The following is a 20,500-nucleotide window of genomic DNA, read 5'->3' on the forward strand; positions in this document are numbered from 1 at the left end:
AAGTCACCTGGGAATGGTACTCATTAACACTGAGTAAATCTACAAAACAAAGTATAGATTGATGAATACCTCCATCAACAAAGTAAGCAGGGAGTGGTACTCATTAACATTGAGTAAATCTACAAAACAAAATATAGATTGGTGAATACCTCCATCAACAAAGTAAGCAGGGAATGGTACTCATTAACACTGAGTAAATCTACAAAAAAAAATATAGATTGGTGAATACCTCCATCAACAAAGTAAGCAGGGAGTGGTATTCATTAACACTGAGTAAATCTACAAAACAAAGTATAGATTGGTGAATACCTCCATCAACAAAGTAAGCAGGGAGTGATATTCATTAACACTGAGTAAATCTACAAAACAAGATATAGATTGGTGAATACCTCCATCAACAAAGTAAGCAGGGAATGGTACTCATTAACACTGAGTAAATCTACAAAACAAAATATAGATTGGTGAATACCTCCATCAACAAAGTAAGAAGGGAATGGTACTCATTAACACTGAGTAAATCTACAAAACAAAATATAGATTGGTGAATGACTCCATCAACAAAGTAAGCAGGGAATGGTATGCATTAACACTGAGTAAATCTACAAAACAAGATATAGATTGGTGAATACCTCCATCAACAAAGTAAGCAGGGAATGGTACTCATTAACACTGAGTAAATCTACAAAACAAAATATAGATTGGTGAATACCTCCATCAACAAAGTAAGCAGGGAGTGGTATTCATTAACACTGAGTAAATCTATAAAACAAAGTATAGATTGATGAATACCTCCATCAACAAAGTAAGCAGGGAGTGGTATTCATTAACACTGAGTAAATCTACAAAACAAGATATAGATTGGTGAATACCTCCATCAACAAAGTAAGCAGGGAATGGTACTCATTAACACTGAGTAAATCTACAAAACAAAATATAGATTGGTGAATGACTCCATCAACAAAGTAAGCAGGGAATGGTATGCATTAACACTGAGTAAATCTACAAAACAAGATATAGATTGGTGAATACCTCCATCAACAAAGTAAGCAGGGAATGGTACTCATTAACACTGAGTAAATCTACAAAACAAAATATAGATTGGTGAATACCTCCATCAACAAAGTAAGCAGGGAATGGTACTCATTAACAATGAGTAAATCTACAAAACAAGGCACATTAACGTTTGCATTATAACTTGACTTTCATGAAAATCTAGAAATTGACACTAAGGTTTGGTTGAGAACTAAACTTCTATTTTCAAAGTTTTCAATTATATGTAGCAACATTGCAGCAGGACCTGCATTTAATGGTAAAATTGAAATCATCTTTTTGGAAGTTAATTAGACTCCATCATATCTGTTGAAGCCATGTTTTTTTTCTGTACTTTTTTTTATACTTATGGTTTTGATAACCCTCTTTGTATTTTCTCTGTCCTTTTTTGCTATGTTTAAACAACCAAACAAATTGAAATTATTTAAAAAAAACAGTTTTGAACTTTACCTCCCTTTTTACCAATCTGTCTGTAACATTTCCAGAATAAACGTACAAATGATGCTCTGTTGTGTGATGTCACATGTACAAATGAGTATTCTCTAAACATTGTATGGTTTCCATCTCGTAATGCATTGAAGCTAGAATCATAAATTTTCAGTGAAAAACAAATACTTTTAAACTCTAAATGCATACAAGTATTCTTTTAGTTTAAAATTGGTGATATTCCACTCCTTTTTTACTGACATAGGTAGTCAATGTCTTTAAACCTCCCCTAATAGCGCACAATTATATAATAATATTTTCGATAAAGCAAACACTTTTTTAAACTGTCTTTCTAGTATTTCATACTCATTGAAAAAGGTTGCAATTATACTGATGTTGTATAATCTTTTTATGATGTATTGTCATATTATTAAATTTATTATTTAGATTTTGAAGCAAAATTTAATGACTCTCATTCATTTTCAATATTAAAATTCTTTACACAGATTTCTTTGGGCTCTCCAGATCTTGTCTTGCTTCACTGATCATGAACTTACTTTGGGCTCTCCAGATCTTGTCTTGCTTCACTGATCATGAACTTACTTTGGGCTCTCCAGATCTTGTCTTGCTTCACTGATCATGAACTTACTTTGGGCTCTCCAGATCTTGTCTTGCTTCACTGATCATGAAATTGCTATTTGAAATCTTACTACTAAAGTATATTTGATTTAAGTACTGTGGACTCAATTATTTTCATGGGTACCAATTTTTCGTGGATTAAGGAAAACTTACATGTTCCTGTATATTTGATTTCGTGGTTTTACCGAAGTCTGCATACAAACCAATAGAAAATTTGTTATTCATCGCATATTTTATTTCCTGAATCACCTGTACCCATGAAAATTGGTATCCAATCAATAATAATGAAACCATAGTACATGTACTTCATCATTCTTTGCTTGGTTATTAATTAGCATTATTACACTGTTTCCTCTACTTTTATAGTACGTAACAGTCTACTGACAAATTATATATGATTCTATGTACAAGGTTGAGATTAAGATGGCTAAGAACTCAATAGACAACTTTATAAAATTCGATGCATTTCTGTCAAATACTATGGTTTTAGTGAACATCATTTGTGCGTTTAGGGTCATCATCACTTCTGTTCCAATGTTGCGCAAGTGGTTGGAAAACTATAAAGCTATATTGCACGAATTATTCAGCAAATTGAATTCTCATAATTGTCTTTGAGCACTGCTGTTATTAGGGAATTGTGATTAAGTACCTAAAGAACAAATATTATTTCTAGTTTATCCAGCACAATGACGATCACTAAGACGCTTGATGAATGTTTATAGTGCAGGGATACAGGCGATCCCCTCTATCTGGTAAATGACGTCATAAAGGCGTGCATAATTGACGAGTTTTTTCCGTTGACGGACAAACTCAAAAGTGGTCTTTTAACTATTTTAACCATGAATTGGATGTTAATGTGCCTGTGTTAAGTCAGGAACCTTGTCAGTGGTTCTCTTTTGTGGTACCGTATTGTGGGATATTTTCGGGGGTGTGTAAAATTTCGCGATTTTCATTGAATAAGTAAGTATACGAAATATTTTGGCAGTTATAATTTTGGCGGATTTAAAAATGAGCACTTTTAAATTGGCGGAATTTATTTTGATGATTTTGTTCTATCCACGAAAATAAGCGAAAATTTACACCCCGCAAAAAATAACTTGCTATACGGTATATATATATTACTGCATGTTAACCTCTAAATGTGTTGTTGTATACCCCATGAGATTACATATTCGAAAAAGGTGTCACTAATTGAGATGTTGACAATCCCATTGTTCGAATGCATCTGTAGTGTTGCGTTGGTTAGCAGAATTTACAATGGGATAGTACAAGTTCTGATGTATTATAAATTCTACCTCTGTAATAATCTTTTAACCAACATGATGTTCTTCTGACTGACTATACATAACACTTACTATTCACTGAGGAATTTAATGGAGTTCAGTTTTGGATTTTCTTCTCTGTGTTCTAACAGCTGGGCAATACTATCCTCAAAGTATATTAGTATATTGTGTTTTGCTGAAAAATAACAATTATTTATTTATTTTTCATGCAATTACATAAAAACTTTGACAAATCTATAACTTAGAGTGAGAATTCTCCTAACAATTCACCATCTCAATATTCTTTTAATAATAACAGTTGTAAATTAATGCATTACAAAATAAGAAGATATGGTATGATTGTCAATGATACAGTTCTCTCAACTAGAGACCAAATGATGTATACATGTAATAGATTTAATAACATGCAACTATAGGTTACAGTATGGCCATCAACAATGAGCAAATTAACCCATACTGCATAGTTAGATATAAGAGGCCCTATAATCCACAATACTAAACAAAAATAACCAGGAAATATATTTATAAAAAGTAGAAACACTATAAAAAATGCAGGAAAACAAGTGTTGTTGAAAATCATGTAAAGACGTAAGATGCTTGTAATTTTGAAATTCTTAGACTGTTTTTATCTTTTAATGTATATATAAAAAGAACAGTTAATAGAATATTGAATGAATGGAGTTTGAACAACCATTTTATATAAGAACCCTGTTAATTTTAACTCGCTGGTTTGTAATTAAAATGGCCAAAAAAAAAACATGACAGTCACATGTCTAATTGAAGATCCGGTGTCTGACAGGCTAAAAACATATCTGGACTTTATTTTAACCCTTCAGAATTTGTTTCAACAACTCTTATAGTGATGCACATTTTTGACATTAAATAAAAAGGGTCTCAACACTAATTAGCGACAAGAAGCGTCAAGAAGAAGAATTTTAGCAACAAGAAGCGACAAGAAAACATATTTTTTTTATTAAGATTACTTATTCCAAATAAATATTCCAATTTAAGTATATGGGCAGAAATATATATTGATAGATGAAGATATTAAACATTTGTGAGGAAGAAAGGGATTGTGTAGTTTATATTATTATATTGATAGATGAAGAAATTAAACATTTGTAAGAAAGAAATGGATTGTGTAGTTTTATTAAATATAAAGAATATGTTTAAGATAATGTATGTACAAAAACATGAAATAATATTTCCTTTCTAGCAGTATAATTCATTGTTCTTGATAGGAACAACATTAAATGTGGCTTCACCCTAGGGTACACACAATGAGAAAAATAAAATGAGATTAACAAGGCGTGTGTCCCTTGTTTTATTGCTACAATAACATCCAATTAACACCTTCAACTTTGTACAAACGTCAGACTATACAATTACATATGTGCCAGAATATACAATCATTGTAAATAGTGAACACCTGTTGAAAACTGAAGATTGTCATTAATTTCATTTAATTAGTCTTCAATCAACATTAAACTATGCATAAACATGACAAATATCGTAAAATGAGGCAGTACACAAAATAAAATGATCAAAAATATTCACATTTTATGTTTTCCTCTTGTTTGATTTCAGTTCTTTGTATTTCACAATTTGTGTCTGTATTTTCTGGACAATGATGCACAACTAATGCATTTTGCAAGTTTATTATCTATTGTACAAAGAGAGTTTAGGGAGCTACCATTTGACTTTTATGGGGGGGCTAGGATGAAATTTGAAAAAAATAGGCAGGACAGGAGTTTTGAGTAAAAAAAAAGGCAGGATGAGACACTTTGCAAAAAAAAAAAGGCAGGATGACAATTTAGGTAAAAAAAGTCAGGATAAACTAATAAAAAAAAAGGCAGGACCGAATAGAGTGAAAAATAAAAAGGCAGGACAGAGATTACAACTAAAAAAAAATGCAGGACAAAATTTTTCTTCCTAGCCCCCCCATAAAAATCAAATGGTAGCTCCCTTAAAGGGAAAATTCGCAAAAAAATAAAAATTTGATATTATGTTAAATAAATAAGCATATTCTCTGAATATTAAAGCTTTATTTGTCTAGATAAGTGAGTTATTAGATTTTTGAAATTGACTCTAAATTCTCGGCAAGACGCCATCTTGAAAACTAATGACCACGGATATCTAATTACCACAAAGTCCTAGTACACGGCATGACATGTCCGTTAATCAGTGTTAATATGACTTGTCAAGCTGATGGATTTTCTACCCGACCAAGTAATGGAAGCTGAAGAAGTCTACATAGTTTTCAAGATCATCAAATCAAGTAATGCTTGACACTAAGATTGATAAGAATAATTTAAAAAATACTTTAAAAAACATCTTTTTTTTCTAAGAGGGTTAAATATTCAACGTACAATGCTGAGGTCAGTTTAAAAAGCTGTAAATGACATAATATCGTACAATGGTTTTAGCTGGTCAATAAATTTACATTTTTGGCACCCAGATACAGTATCAAGTATTGTATGAATTATGCTATAATAATGTTAAAGCAGTCTCAATAAAGTGAAAAAAATTCCGGAGATACTTATTATAAACTGAGATTTATCTCCTATGTAAAAGATTTTTTAAATGCTTTTTTTTCTAACATATATTTTTAGCTTATTTTGGGTTTTTACCTAACTTGACCCACGTTCAAAAACTTGTCTTCTTGTAATCAGCATGGCTTAATACAGGTAATTACTGGGGTATTGTAAATGTGACATATGTATTCTAACGGTCGACTTCCTGGCAGGCTTGTTTAATTTAATACACAATGAACAAGGTCAATGAATCACATGCGTGATCGCGAGTGAACCAGGTGTGCACAGGTAAAATTTATAAAATATACCATACCAATATAAAACTGTCCGTGATATATATGGCCTGTGTACAAAATCTAACAATTTTTTTAAGAGTGATTGTAAGAATACGTATAGATTATCCCACTGTTATCTAATTTCAATTTTACTTTTATTTATATTTCAGCACCTATTCTTCCGTTTTTATATATAATTTTTAGTCCCGTTATTTCATATAAGTAATTCGTCTAGTTTTTATCCTCACATATGTGACTTCATTTTCACTCTAGAAAACAGTTGTATATTTTGAAATGAATGCCGTTTTATTTTAATAACTGTTCATTCATTTTAAATGTGAAATAAGAATATCAATTTGTAAACTTCGGACTATACAAATGCAGGTTTGCTTTCGTCTAATGAGATAAGAGAATTGAAAAAACTGTCATATAAAAACAAGCACGCTCAAATCAAAATATAAAAATATGTGAGTAAAAGTTAACTTGAACAGCAAAATTAACCTTTGATCTCGAGTGTATTGGTAATAAATTTATGTATTTTTATAGTATAGCTCCTTCCATAATCCAAATGATATCAGATAATTATTTTTCATAAGATTAACCCCACTTAAATCTGAGACTGTGTTATAGTAGTCTCAGCTTAAATCTAATGACAAACACTAGAGGTAAAAATGTAATACAGATACACCTTTCTTTGATCATGGCTTTCAAATGTCTAAATTTAAGTGTTCCCGTACATGTTTTGCCTTTATAAGACAATTAAAATGCTTTTGTAAAACTAGTTCTATTTTCCCTTTTTAAAAAACATAAATAAATCATAAGAGTGTATCTCATTTTATTCCGAAAACTAAATTTAATTTCCATACTTTAACCGGTTCATTTTTTAGTTTAGTTACTTATTTGAATTCAAATAAAATAATAGCATCAAATATAATTAAATAATTCCACGGCGATTCACTTGTATTTGTCAACACCTTAAAAATGTATTTTAAATTTGTGTATTAAACGCGACCTCCTGTCTTATAATCCACTGATCCGAATAGACAGTCGCACCTGGCACGGAGTTAATTACCAATCTGCAAATAACATTTTACCTTCACAAGTATTGTCGGAGAATAATACACACAACGCATCAACCTAGTAATAACGTAGATAGTAAAAGGTCAATAAGCGTAAACCTATATATATTGTCTTAACAGTTTAAAGTTATATACTTCAATTTATTCACTTTATCAGTATGCAAAAGCATATATTAAAGCAAAATAATAATAATAAAAATTTCTTGTGCTGTCTACCCTTAAGAACATCAAAACCATTAATACATAAAACTATTTACTGGTAAACACCATTTGTTGAATAATAATATTTATTATTTATCATTATTACAAGTATTATTTAGTACATATGAAAGAATTAAGCAACACAACTATAGAAGATTTAATTAGATTTAATAAATCTAGCGTACATTGCTGTTTTTCATGTAACAATAACACAATGTAACCGTAGCCTCAATAATTATTGTTACATTCGTAATTAATCGGTTCCTTGTCCAACTTTGCATTCCGGCATTTAGTCTCCGATGTAACAATAATATTTTTATTATTGTTACATTTCCATTAATCGTATAAGCCAGTGCCTTTAAATTTGTTCTAATTAAAGTCTTTAAAAAGCGACTTTAAATATGGTTTAAATTTGTAAAGTTGTAGTGGTGTTGTTGTTCTAAATATAGAAACCGAAAAAAACCGTCACAATATATGGGATTGCAATCGAAACCGATAAAATATGGATGATATGAAAACATATGCCAGGACGATAAGGTCTAAACTTCTATGACCACTTTTTCGTGAACAATAAAGTAAAAAACACTGAAAATCTAATTATATAAACGCACCAAGGTATTTTTCTGCTGACATAGAGAATCTATCTTCCGCTGACATTGTGTTTTTCTCTTGAATACACAAATTTAAGGTCAATGATTTTTTTTAGTTGTCACAGTTGACATGACAACCAGTGCATTTTTGTGGATATCTCGAATTTTTCTTATTTCGATTATCTTATAAGCCGTTTAAGCTGTACAGCGTCATGTTCTTATTTAAGTGTGACGAATATTCTCCCAATTTCTAGAAAAGGGTTACATTTGGTTGGAAATTTGGATTGTGGTGGTCAAAACTGTATTAAAAAAGTGCTAGTCTGCGTCTAAATGATGTGTATTGAAAGAGCCAAGAAACCGTTATATTTAAACGTTTAGAAGACATCGCAATATTTATAGAAAATGTGCGCATGCGTTACATTTTTTCTGGCGAAGTTTTGAGAGCTCGTAGATGTAGGTAAACTATTTCGATACCATCACTTTAAATTGCCACAAGATACGAATACATTTCCCATGGGTTATTTCTTCTTTCCATTGAAGAAAAATAGCGAAAACAGAAAAAATTATCGCATCGACGTCTACAACAACTGAACAAGCAAAGCAAAGAGTTGGCTTTAAAAAAAAATAATCATTCCAAAAAATAGACTTTTAGACCTCAAAACTTGTCCAACATCACAGCTTTGTCTGTATTCAGAGACATTTTTGGAGCTGTAAGTTCACTTGTTTTGACGAACGTTAATTTTATGTTTAAGCGTTTGTAAATTCTCATATGGTATCGTGGCTGTTCCCCCTTGAGTTCTTTCGCCCATACAGTCTGTATACTCATGTTTTGTTCTCCCAACTTTTATTGAAAAATATTAATATTAAAGTTTAATAAACTTTAATCAGATATTGTCTTGTATTGTGTTTTCTACCTAATGCTACTTTCCCGCAGTGTTCTTCCCAGATATTTCGTCCTGGTAAACAGGGGAAATTAAAATACCATCTTGTTTCTAAAAATTATAGCATCACATCCATAACATAATCTAAAAGAAAACCACTTCAGATAGCATGATGCCATCACATTTAAGATTATTATTAAGCACCACATTACCATGATGCTAAAAGGCCCTGGGCAATGCTGGGGAAATACTGTATATAGCCCCCCCCCCCCCCCCCCCCCCCCTATGTGATTCATATTGGGCTGCTATACTTAGTAACAATAACAAATAATACCATGTGTGGTGAAGATGTCTTTATGGTGAAGATGTCTTTATAGTAAAGAGTTATACATGTTATAATTAAGTACTTACATTTCTGTTGAGCCAGCTGGACATTTTATGTCTTATCCGCATTCTAATCTCATAAGACTTAGAAACGAAAGACAACAATGGTTATCAGTTACCATCATATACATTTGTAACCAATTATTGACAATAAAAAAACAATTATTTTTTGTACTTTCATTTGACTTTACTTTTGTACTTCACTTTGAAATGATGTAAACTTTACTTTGAAATGATGTAAACTGTTAAATTGACAGTTCATAATTTGAAGTGTGCAACATCAGTGTACTTATATCTGAATTAGACTCTTTATTTGTGCAAAATAACGTTGTCAAAAAACTTCACTTTATTTTAAAAAAAACACAATTTCCTGATACCGGATGTTGACAATGGTAAAACATGAACCAGATACAGATACGTTAAATCTGTGTGCATTTACACAGCTTGGGTTTAAGTAGCTCTCCACGTTATTTCTTCAAGAAAATACCTGAAATGACCGTTAGATAAATGAACCAATGATTAATTTTAGCATTTTTGAAGAGCAGGGACACGTAATTAAATTTCCCAACTGCACACATGCGCACTAGTTCAAACAACGTGGTTCGGTCGATCTTTTTTAATTTTTCATTAAATTATATTTACAAACCATTTGTAAATGTATTTCTAATAAATTTAATATTTTTGAATAAAGTAATTAGATACAAACTGCTGAAATGTCAAAAAATATCTTTGAATTAACAAATCAATGTCCGGTACAATCTTTAGTTTACCTGTCAACTGAACAGGTAAAGTTCAGCTGTCCGATACTAAACCAATTAACCTTGGTTATAATGAGAAGGTATTAAGGTAGGGTTTGTTTTGATAGTACAATTTAATTATTCACCATGTCACTTTTATGACCGGAAATGTTTGGCTGTTGACAAAAGGACGGGTAAAAAAAGATCACAAAAACTTTCTTAAACTGTCCTGGATTTCTACCAAACTTGGACAGAAGCTTGTTTATGATCATATAGATAGTATTCAGAAATTATATTTAAGAGAAAAAAAATCCTGTTTATCCTTATTTTACTTATGAATGGACTTAGTTTTTCTGCCAGTTAACATTAAATACAATCTGCAGTCAAAGTTCCTAAAACATTTATAAGCTTCATAAAGTAGGCAAGACACTGGGTTCCGCAGAATTGTTAATGTGTTTACTCCAATCAACTTTTTTTTTTTTATCAAAATGATGTATGATTAATTATCTTTATTTTCAGACTTGGAAATGAAGACTGACTCTGTTGATCAAATCTATATATAGAAGTTAAAAAGAAAGAGGTCATCATGGTATGTTAGGGAATACATATTGCTGTTTACTATCAGCATATAGTAATAAGTCACTTGATTTCAGATAAAACATTTAATATGCAGCTATATTAAATTTAAATGTTGAGTACCATCAAGCTCACAATCACTTACAAAGGTTCTGTTTTCACTGGACATAAACTTTATGCATGAACATAATGAATGACCACATTGTGAGTAATTACATCTTCATTGCTTATGAAAATTCTATAGCAAAGCCAACGACAAAACCATTTGTGTAATTCAACCCTATTTTAAGACACTTATTGTATATACATGTACTTAAAGATATTGCTTTTATAAAATACCAAAAACAATAAAAAATGCAATCATGATGAAAAAAGACATCATAATAATATAACTGATTCAATGAATGATAAGGCAATGAAATCTAGCACGAAAGATACCAGAGGGACAGTCAAACTCATTAAAAATAATCTAACAACCCCATGGCTAAAAATAAAAAGACAAACAGACAAATAATAGTACAGAAGACACAACATAGAAAACTAAAAACTAAGCAACACAAACCCCACCAACCTAGATAAGGTACTGACATTAGCCCTTACAATAGTTTCCTTATCTATATATGTAATAAAAATCTTGTTTTAAAGGAAATTTGTTTATTCTTGCATCCTTTTACTATGGCTTGGGACTTCCATTATTTTGCAATTTTTCCTTATCGTCATTTTTGGAATTTTCAACTTCAAGATATATACATGTATGACCATTTATTCTACATGTTCTAAGGCTCTTGAACTGTTGACATTTCGCAACAATCTCATGTGCAACGTTGCATCAGAAATGATCTATTATGATGTGAAAATGTTTAGGGAAAGACTGACTGTGTGATGGCTAGGTTTTATAATTGTCAAGTAACAATAAGGGGTATTGCTCCAGCATGTGTATATTTGATGTGTATGTGTATGTTATTTGTTACAGTCGAAGAAGCTTGTAATACCAAACAAAGCAGAAAGTGTTAAGGTGGTGGTAAGATGTCGTCCTATGAATGAAAAGGAGATAAAAGATGGACATGAAAGGTAAAGACAATCATACTCAAGTACAAATAATCAAAGATGCTTTAATATTTTGCTGAGGCACATGATTTATAAGTAATATAGTCTTTAATCGCTGGTGCATAGGAAAGAGAGTATTTTTTTTTGTCGATGCCATATAGTTTTACAGGTGTCTGTCATTCCATCATTCTGCAACAAATATTATACAGACTTTTTTTCTAAACGCCTTCAGATATTGGGCTGATTTTTGGTATGTGAGTTAACTATGATGAGTTACAGATCAATTTTAAGTTTAGATCCGCTCCGCTGATTTTTGCCGAAATTAAGGGTTTATGACTTTGAAAATTGTTGAAAATCACAGTTATACAGATATTTTTTCTATAGGCCTTCAGATTTTGAGCTGATTTTAGATATGTGAGACTACCATCATGTTTGTGTCCACATGTGTTGTTGAAATTGCAGATTTTTCAACTTTTTGAGACCGGGCCATTTGTGTCGTTTCAACACAACTAGTTTTTTTTTAGTTTTTTTTATGTCTTCCTTAACCCTGCATTCTTTAATAATTATGTTATTAGTCAGATCTGTATCTTGAGCTATGTTAAATTCAACCGGTTTTCATTTAGGAATGATTTAGATAAGATAAATATTGAATTAAACACAAATTTAAACCTGCATTATGGGTCAGACTGGGGTTAAATACAATGTAGTTAAAAACTCAGTGATTACACAGCCTTCTCCTTTCATCTTGATCTAGGGATAAATAAAGAATTAGACCTTAAAAATCAAACCAGAAAAGTACTTATATATGCAACTACATTTAAAGAATAAAGTATAATTCTCTATAAAAGAATGATGACAGCCACTGGAGTGTGTTATTCTAAGATTTGTATACAAGGCTAACTGAGGTCTTAGAGGTCATGAACTTTCTTCAGAGGCTTATCTATGCATGGTCATCAGAACCTTCTATAAACTGTCATTAAATTGAAAAGATGTTTCAGATTTTTCAATATTTCTCATTGTTTCATTTTATATTACAGAACTGTTGATATGACAGTAAAGAAAGGCCTGATAGAGGTGAGGAATCCTAAAGGACTATCATCAGAGGCTCCCAAATCTTTTACATTTGATTCTGTTTATGACTGGAAGTAAGTGAGATGAATATGAGAAAAGCAACTTGTATTATCAAACCCTACAGATTATATTATAATAAGGTTTGAAAATAGAACCAGCTTGAGATCCGGACTTTTATTTTAAGATATTTGATTTTTTGCTTTAAGAATTTGATACGAAGCAATGATGCCTCTTACTATTAACTATGTGTTAAATTCTTCATCAAAGTTTTTTTAAATGCCTAAGCCTCTAAGGTATATAGAAAGCACTTTATCTAATATTATGCTAAAATAAAAGTTTTAAAATAAAAAAATGAAGTCTTCCAATCCTTAGAATGTATTTATTTATGCAATTCATTGAAAGCTATATTATACACATGTAACACTATTTACTCTCCAGTTCAATACAGTTGGAGTTATACGATGAAACATTTCGTGACTTGGTTCAATCAGTTATAGAAGGATTTAATGGTACTATTTTTGCTTATGGACAAACTGGAACTGGCAAAACACATACAATGCAGGGTTAGTGTTTCCAGTAACTTTCTACACAAAACTTATTTATAACTTTTTAGCTCACCTGGCCCAAAGGGCCAAGTGAGCTTTGCTCATCACTTGGCGTCCGGCGTCCGGCGTCTGTCGTCGTCCGGCGTCGTTAACTTTTACAAAAATCTTCTCCTCTGAAACTACTGGGCCAAATTTAACCAAACTTGGCCATAATCATCATTGGGGTATCTAGTTTAAAAAATGTGTCCGGTGACCCGGCCAACCAACCAAGATGGCCGCCATGGCTAAAAATAGAACATAGGGGTAAAATGCAGTTTTTGGCTTATAACTCAAAAACCAAAGCATTTAGAGCAAATCTGACATGGGGTAATATTGTTCATCAGGTCAAGATCTATCTGCCCTGAAATTTTCAGATGAATCGGACATTCCGTTGTTGGGTTGCTGCCCCTGAAATTGTAATTTTAAGGAAATTTTGCTGTTTTTGGTTATTATCTTGAATATTATTATAGATAGAGATACACTTTAAACAGCAATAATGTTCAGCAAAGTAAGATGTACAAATAAGTCAACATGACCAAAATGGTCAGTTGACCACTTTAGGAGTTATTGCCCTTTATAGTCAATTTTTAACCATTTTTCGTAAATCTTAGTAATCTTTTAGAAAAATCTTCTCCTCTGAAACTACTTGGCCAAATTTAACCAAACTTAGCCATAATCATCATTGGGGTATCTAGTTAAAAAAAATATGTCAAGTAACTCGACCAACAAACCATGGCTAAAAATAGAACATGGGGTAAAATGCAGTTTTTGGCTTATAACTCAAAAACCAAAGCATTAAGAGCAAATCTGACAGGAAGTAAAATTGTTGATCAGGTCACGATCTATCTGCCCTGGAATTTTCAGATGAATCGGATAATCGGTTGTTAGGTTGCTGCCCCTGAATTGGTAATTTTGAGGAAATTTTGCTGTTTTTTTGTTATTATCTTGAATATTATTATAGATAGAGATAAACTGTAAACAGCAATAATGTACAGCAAAGTAAGAACTAAAAATAAGTCATTATGACCAAAAAATCAATTGACCCCCTAAGGAGTTATTGCCCTTCATAGTCAATTTTTAACAATTTTCTTAAAATTTGAAGATTTTCAGTAACATTTTCCACAGAAAGTACTGTTATAGATAGAGATAATTGTAAGCAGCAACAATGTTTAGTAAAGTAAGATCTACAAACACATCACCATCACCAAAACACAATTTTGTCATGAATCCATTTGTGTCCATTGTTTAATATTCACATAGACCAAGGTGAGCGACACAGGCTCTTTAGAGCCTCTAGTTTGAAACCCCTTATTAATAAAACAATATATGGGTAATAGTTTGGCAATGTTTGATGTGTGACTTTCATCAATCATTAATTGAAGAATACTGAAGCCAAGTGCCAAATTTATTCTTTATGTTCTTTTAAGTACATGTATCACTGATTTCATAATTTATAATTTATAACACAATTTTTCTAGCACTTCTGTATTAGTTTAAATTATATAAGACATAGGTTATTCCTTGATTTGACTACTTCGATGCAGTATAGCATTTGTATTACATATTTAAGCAAGTAATAGCCATTTTTAAATGAAGTTTGGTCAAAGAATTTTCAATTTTTTATGCCCCACCTAAGAAAGTAGAGGGGCATTATGTTTTCTGGTCTGTTCGTCTGTCTGTCCGTTCATCCCTCCATCTGTCCAGCTTTAGGTTGAAGTTTTTGGTCAAGGTAGTTTTTGATGAAGTTGAAGTCCAATCAACTTGAAACTTAGTACACATGTTCCCTATGATATGATCTTCCTAATTTTAATGTCAGATTAGAGATTTTACCCCAATTTCACGGTCCATTGAACATAGAAAATGAGTGTGCGTGCATCCATGTACTTGGGACACATTCTTGTTTTTTTACATTGAATCAATTTAACATTTGGAGCATGGTAATTAAAATCATTAACAATCCTTCCTACTGATATTTTTATAAATTTTGATTCATTCATTCTTATTTTCAAATTACAAATACAAGCTAGAAGACAGTGAGGTTCAGATTTGTTTAAAGTTAATAATAAACTAATTTTGTCTGTTTCAGGTATTAAAAATGATCCAGAACAAAGAGGAGTTATCCCCAACTCATTTGAACATATATTTCAGCATATTTCACGTTCAGAAAACCAGCAGTATTTGATACGAGCTTCATATTTGGAAATATACATGGTATAAAAAATACATTTAATTTGCTTGGTACAAATTTTAAAGTTTTTATGGATTTAGGAAAAAACACATTATTCATGACTTCTTGATTTCTCAAGTATGTGATATATATCATCAAAGGTCCAGAAACTTCTAATTGAAATATCTAAATGAAGATTAGCAGAGTTTAAAATAAAAATCACATTGAGGTATTTTCTTCAAAAGGAGATATCCCTCATATAACATCAAAACTGATTTAAATAAGAAGAATTTATCATTCAGCCAAGAGTTATGATAAAAATACAGCTATATAGCATGTATAGTGTAAAACATTGATTGAAAATAGTCTTGTCAGCAAGTCCTAAGTCTATATTAGACAAACTTAGTAGAGATATATCTTCAGCTTATTCCCTTTAACAAAATGACAATTTAAATAAATTTAATTTTCATAAACAGGAAGAAATAAGAGATTTGTTATCCAAGGATCACACAAAGAGACTAGAACTGAAAGAGAGGCCTGACACTGGTGTTTATGTAAAAGTAAGTACACAAATCATTTAGTTATTTTATATTGCTCTTGAATATTCAATGGTCACTGCTTTTTCCACCGTATTGACTATGTTTAAAAGCCCAATTACACTCAAGTTAAATTATTCTTTATAAAATTTATAAATTTAAATGTTGCTTTAATCTTCACTTCCAATAATTTGCCCATAACATTTGGTAATACATTTGTACAACGAAATTTGGAGTACTGTGGATTCATTACTATTCGTTGGTTACCAATTTTCGTGGGTACTGGTGAACCACAAATTCAAATGTTCAAGGAATAGCATATTTTCAATAGGCTTTGTATACAGTGATTGATAATACCACGAAATCAAATATCCACGAATATGTAAGTTTTCAGCAATCCACAAAAATAAATGAATCCAGTATACCTTGATCAATTGTATAACAATATTTTATTATGTGTACATGTCAGAGCCAGTATGTGCCTGTATCAGCTCTTTATATGATCCAATATTGTGGCTCTGGGACTTCATTAACATATACTTGTCATTATACAAATAAGAAGATGTGGTTTGATTGCCAATGCATCAACTATCCGTCACAGTTTATATGATTAAAATATAAGCAATTATAGATCAGTTTGGTTTAAAAGTAGATAATATCATATGAAAGTGGAAAGTAAAAATTAGCTGTTATGAATATTGTTCTGACTGGGTTGTGTATCACTTTTTAAAGATTGTATTTTATATGTTTATTTTAGGACCTTTCATCTTTTGTCACAAAGAGTATTAAAGAAATAGAACATGTAATGAATGTTGGAAATGCCAACAGAGTTGTTGGGTAAGTATCTTAATTTATTTACTTCAGGTGAATATGGTTATTTTATAAGATCCCTTTTGTTCAAGTATTTATATATACTCAGCTTTCAAAACTTTCTGTTCGAGTGTTCCTGATTAAGATCAGTTGCTTTGGAAGCGTAATACCATATAATTTAATTTTGGATGTAACGCGTATTCTGATTGGCTGACGTTATTTTGTTATGAGCCCATATACAAAATTTAGTCATGTGATTGTGACGTCATCAACGTTTTTTCATGGTTTTCTACGGTTTAAAATGGAATTTAGAATTAAATTATAAGAAATGACTAATATTTTTTCTGTCTATTCAAAATAACATAAAAAATGTGGTGCACACTGATAAATAACCTGCTACGCGCGTTATTCAGTGTGCACCAAATTTTTTTTGTTATTTCTTCATAGACAGAAAAAAAATTACAGTCATTCCTTAAATAAAAGAATATTTTTACTTTGCTAATGGAAGATAAATAACTACATTTGACTCATACAATTTCTTTTCTAGAGCTACTGATATGAATGCCCACAGTTCCAGATCCCATGCAATATTCATCATTACCATAGAGTGCAGTGCTGTAAGTATTTTATACAATGTAAACATAATAAGGTATATGGACATAATAGAAAATCTGAAATGATACAAATGATAAATGGTTATTTCAGTTGTACTGAGTCATTCTTTAACTTACAGTTGCACTGAAAAATAAATCTGACAACAATTGTAAGTGACACGGTAGAGCAGCCCTCATTGCAGTCTATTGAATTTGTTGTCTGGGTGTTTTTAAAAGCTGATTAGCGACCAAAAATTCATATCTGGTTGCCATTTGGACTATAAGAATATTGAAGATCTGGCGACCGGTAATTTTCAGAAATTTGCCCTGATCAGAGTCAGGATTTTTAAAATCGTCTGAGCACTTGACAGAAACACAAATTGATACTGTATTTCAAGCGTCTTTTAGATTTAAGCTTAATCTTATCAGTGCTTTATTGCATCAGGCAATTGTAGGTCATTTGTAAGCATTGACTGAAAATGGCACAGATCCATCTAGCTTCATTCCTGATTTTGTCAGTCAACAGATGAATCAAGGTCGGCAACAATTTATGTAACTTGTTCACATAGTCTACGACATGGGCATGATAGATTCAATAAAATACTGGCTACATTTTCGCAAAGGATTTCAGATGTTCACTTGACCTATGGGGCAATCACCAGTGCTTCTGCAAAAATCTGATGAGATTTTTTTTTAACTGGGTTTCGGACTACCGCTAAATGTCACAGATTGTTTTATAAAACATAAAATTAAATAAATCATGTGGTTATTTTACAGTTGATTTATATAAACTATTTCCTACACTCTACAATATAAAAACACAGAACAAAACATTAATATTTTTTATTTAGCAAGGGTTGTTTAGCTAGAAAAAAATGTAGGCGACCTGAAATTATTTCCTTGCCACTGAAATCTTGAGTTGGCCACTAAATTTTCATGTCTGGTGGCCAGTTGGTCACTTCATTTCAGAAGCTGCTTTGAGGTCTGTAGACTTTAACAGAGATATGATTTAAATTTCAATTATTAAATGTATTGTCATTTTTTTAAAATGTGCGTTTTGAAAACGTCAGACTCTTTGACAGTTGAGTTATTGTTCACATGCTTGGTCCTTAATTTACCTTAAGTTTAATTAAGTATATTTGACTGAATATAAAAAGGCATTTTTACAGACTATACTTTAATACTACATGTATATTTTTTATGTTACAGATGGCAGAAGACGGTGAAAACCATATTAGAGTAGGAAGACTTAACTTAGTGGACTTAGCAGGCAGTGAAAGACAGAGTAAAACACAAAGTCAGGTATGTGTTGTATATAGTACTGTTTTACTACAAAAACTCTTTTAAGGGGGCTCGCGGGTATAAATAATAAAAAAATAAAATATAGGATTTTGCTATATTTTTCTATAAAAGAACTTTATTACATACTTAAAGTCATATGAAATGAGTGAGTGGTAAAAAATAATGTTTATCCAATTCTTGAACCAATGCATGTATATATCATAAACTTTATAGTCCTCAGTGCACCATTTTATCATTATTTTTGCAAATATATCATATAATCGTCAATTTTTTTTCTCTCTGTTTGTTATGATTTGACAAATATGGCTGCTCATTAAATGTCTTGTTTTGAAGCCGAGTTTTACCGATTGTAACCTCAGATCCATGCGTATTGCAATCAGCAGATTTTTACGAGGAGGTTACGCTCGGGTCACTATGCATCCGGAAATATGTCGGCGAATTGCTTCCTGGAAGCAAGCAATTAAAAATAAGTAAACTTCTTCTTGATGTGGACAAATTAAAGAATTTTCCTTAGAAAAAACTATATGTACATAAGTTGTATATTGAAAACTATCCATTTAGTAATAAAAAACATATGCATATTTTTTTTTAATTTGCGGTTTCTTATGACTTTAACCCTTTCGCCGATGATTCCCTGTTTACCGGGATTCACGCTTCAGACAGATGACGATGAGTCCTGTTTTACCGGGATTGGAATACCTCTTTTATATTTCCCGCTCAAAACAGTGCAAACATAAGTTATCTTTCTTTGATGAATACCCGGATGAAAGTGTAAACATGGCGCTTGCGTTTGTTGAAAACCGTGTCAAAATCAGAGGAAATTTACGAGAATTTGAAATGAGGGAACATTTTTTTGAAAGAATATGGAAGAATTGATGGCAAACTAGTATACTTTATTTTACATTAAATGTCGTTTTATGTACAAAACACTTGGAATGGACATCGTTCAGTGTGAGGAATTTGTACAGCCTCATAAAATTTTTCCAAATTTTTCCGTTTTGGGTTAAAAAATTACGATTTGGGGTCAAAGAGCAGAATTTTGAGAATTTTACCTAGATAATGCCGAAATTTGAAAATTTGAATATTTTCTGAAGAAAAAATTATCAAAACATGATCAAAACTGTAAACATGTTGTAAGTGAATGAAATAAATACACAAATAACTACAAATAAGTTTTTATTGACATTTATTATGAAGATCTCCCACTATTATAATAGTATCCAAGGAAGCCATCGTGTCAGAGTAGCTTCTGTCTGGGCAGCAATCGGTGAAAGGGTTAATAAAAAAATAAAATAAAAAAATAGGGTCACTGTTCATTTAAGCTCACAATCTGCCTTCACAAAAAGCATACATTTTTGTAAAGCTACTTTTTTTCTGTTGAACTAATAGGAGAAATAAAAAAAGAACTAAATTAAAGATATCTATTAAATTTTACAATCGTTAGTTTAAGTACAGCTTATTTGAAGAAAAAAAATACAGGTCACCAATGAGTTAAAAAAGATGTTTCAATTTTATAGCCCAAAAATTGCATTTTTGCATCAAAGGGAGATAATATGGACCCTTTTCAATGATATATACAATTTAAAAGTCATCTGGGTCCATTGATTGATTGCTTTTTGGTTGCTTTACGCCGCATTATCAGCTGGGTCCAAAACAAATTGATTTTTTGGTTGATTTTTGTACCATATGATAAAGTAACAACGAATAAAGTCATAAAGTAATAAATAGAATTTGT

At 31.2% G+C, this 20,500-nt stretch overlaps 2 protein-coding genes across 4 annotated transcripts in view; one reads left to right on the forward strand and one right to left on the reverse strand.

Annotated features, from left to right (window-relative positions):
- LOC139482338 (centriolar satellite-associated tubulin polyglutamylase complex regulator 1-like) overlaps window positions 1–8,419 on the reverse strand; it is a 28,764-nt gene extending 20,345 nt beyond the window's left edge. For both annotated transcript variants that reach the window (XM_071266181.1, XM_071266180.1), the window contains exons 1-3: window positions 8,099–8,419; window positions 3,471–3,573; window positions 1,501–1,631 (exon numbers count right to left, since the gene is read on the reverse strand). In XM_071266181.1, coding sequence (XP_071122282.1) covers window positions 1,501–1,631; window positions 3,471–3,573; window positions 8,099–8,144 — 280 coding nt within the window. In that variant the 5' untranslated portion in view covers window positions 8,145–8,419. The remainder of the gene's footprint in view (window positions 1–1,500; window positions 1,632–3,470; window positions 3,574–8,098) is intronic.
- A 43-nt stretch (window positions 8,420–8,462) lies between these two features.
- The window catches only part of LOC139482337 (kinesin-like protein KIF3B), a 33,915-nt gene continuing 21,877 nt past the window's right edge, over window positions 8,463–20,500 (forward strand). The window contains exons 1-10 of one of the 2 annotated variants that reach the window (XM_071266178.1): window positions 8,463–8,530; window positions 10,599–10,668; window positions 11,629–11,726; window positions 12,740–12,847; window positions 13,212–13,336; window positions 15,444–15,568; window positions 16,001–16,084; window positions 16,818–16,897; window positions 17,418–17,487; window positions 18,673–18,765. In XM_071266178.1, the coding sequence (XP_071122279.1) occupies window positions 10,666–10,668; window positions 11,629–11,726; window positions 12,740–12,847; window positions 13,212–13,336; window positions 15,444–15,568; window positions 16,001–16,084; window positions 16,818–16,897; window positions 17,418–17,487; window positions 18,673–18,765 (786 nt within the window). In that variant the 5' untranslated portion in view covers window positions 8,463–8,530; window positions 10,599–10,665. Of the gene's footprint in view, window positions 8,535–10,598; window positions 10,669–11,628; window positions 11,727–12,739; window positions 12,848–13,211; window positions 13,337–15,443; window positions 15,569–16,000; window positions 16,085–16,817; window positions 16,898–17,417; window positions 17,488–18,672; window positions 18,766–20,500 lie in introns of both variants that reach the window. The other variant, XM_071266179.1, reaches the window with a different exon arrangement.

Source organism: Mytilus edulis, chromosome 7, assembly GCF_963676685.1.
Source record: "Mytilus edulis chromosome 7, xbMytEdul2.2, whole genome shotgun sequence".
NCBI classification, from domain to species: Eukaryota; Metazoa; Mollusca; class Bivalvia; order Mytilida; family Mytilidae; genus Mytilus; species Mytilus edulis.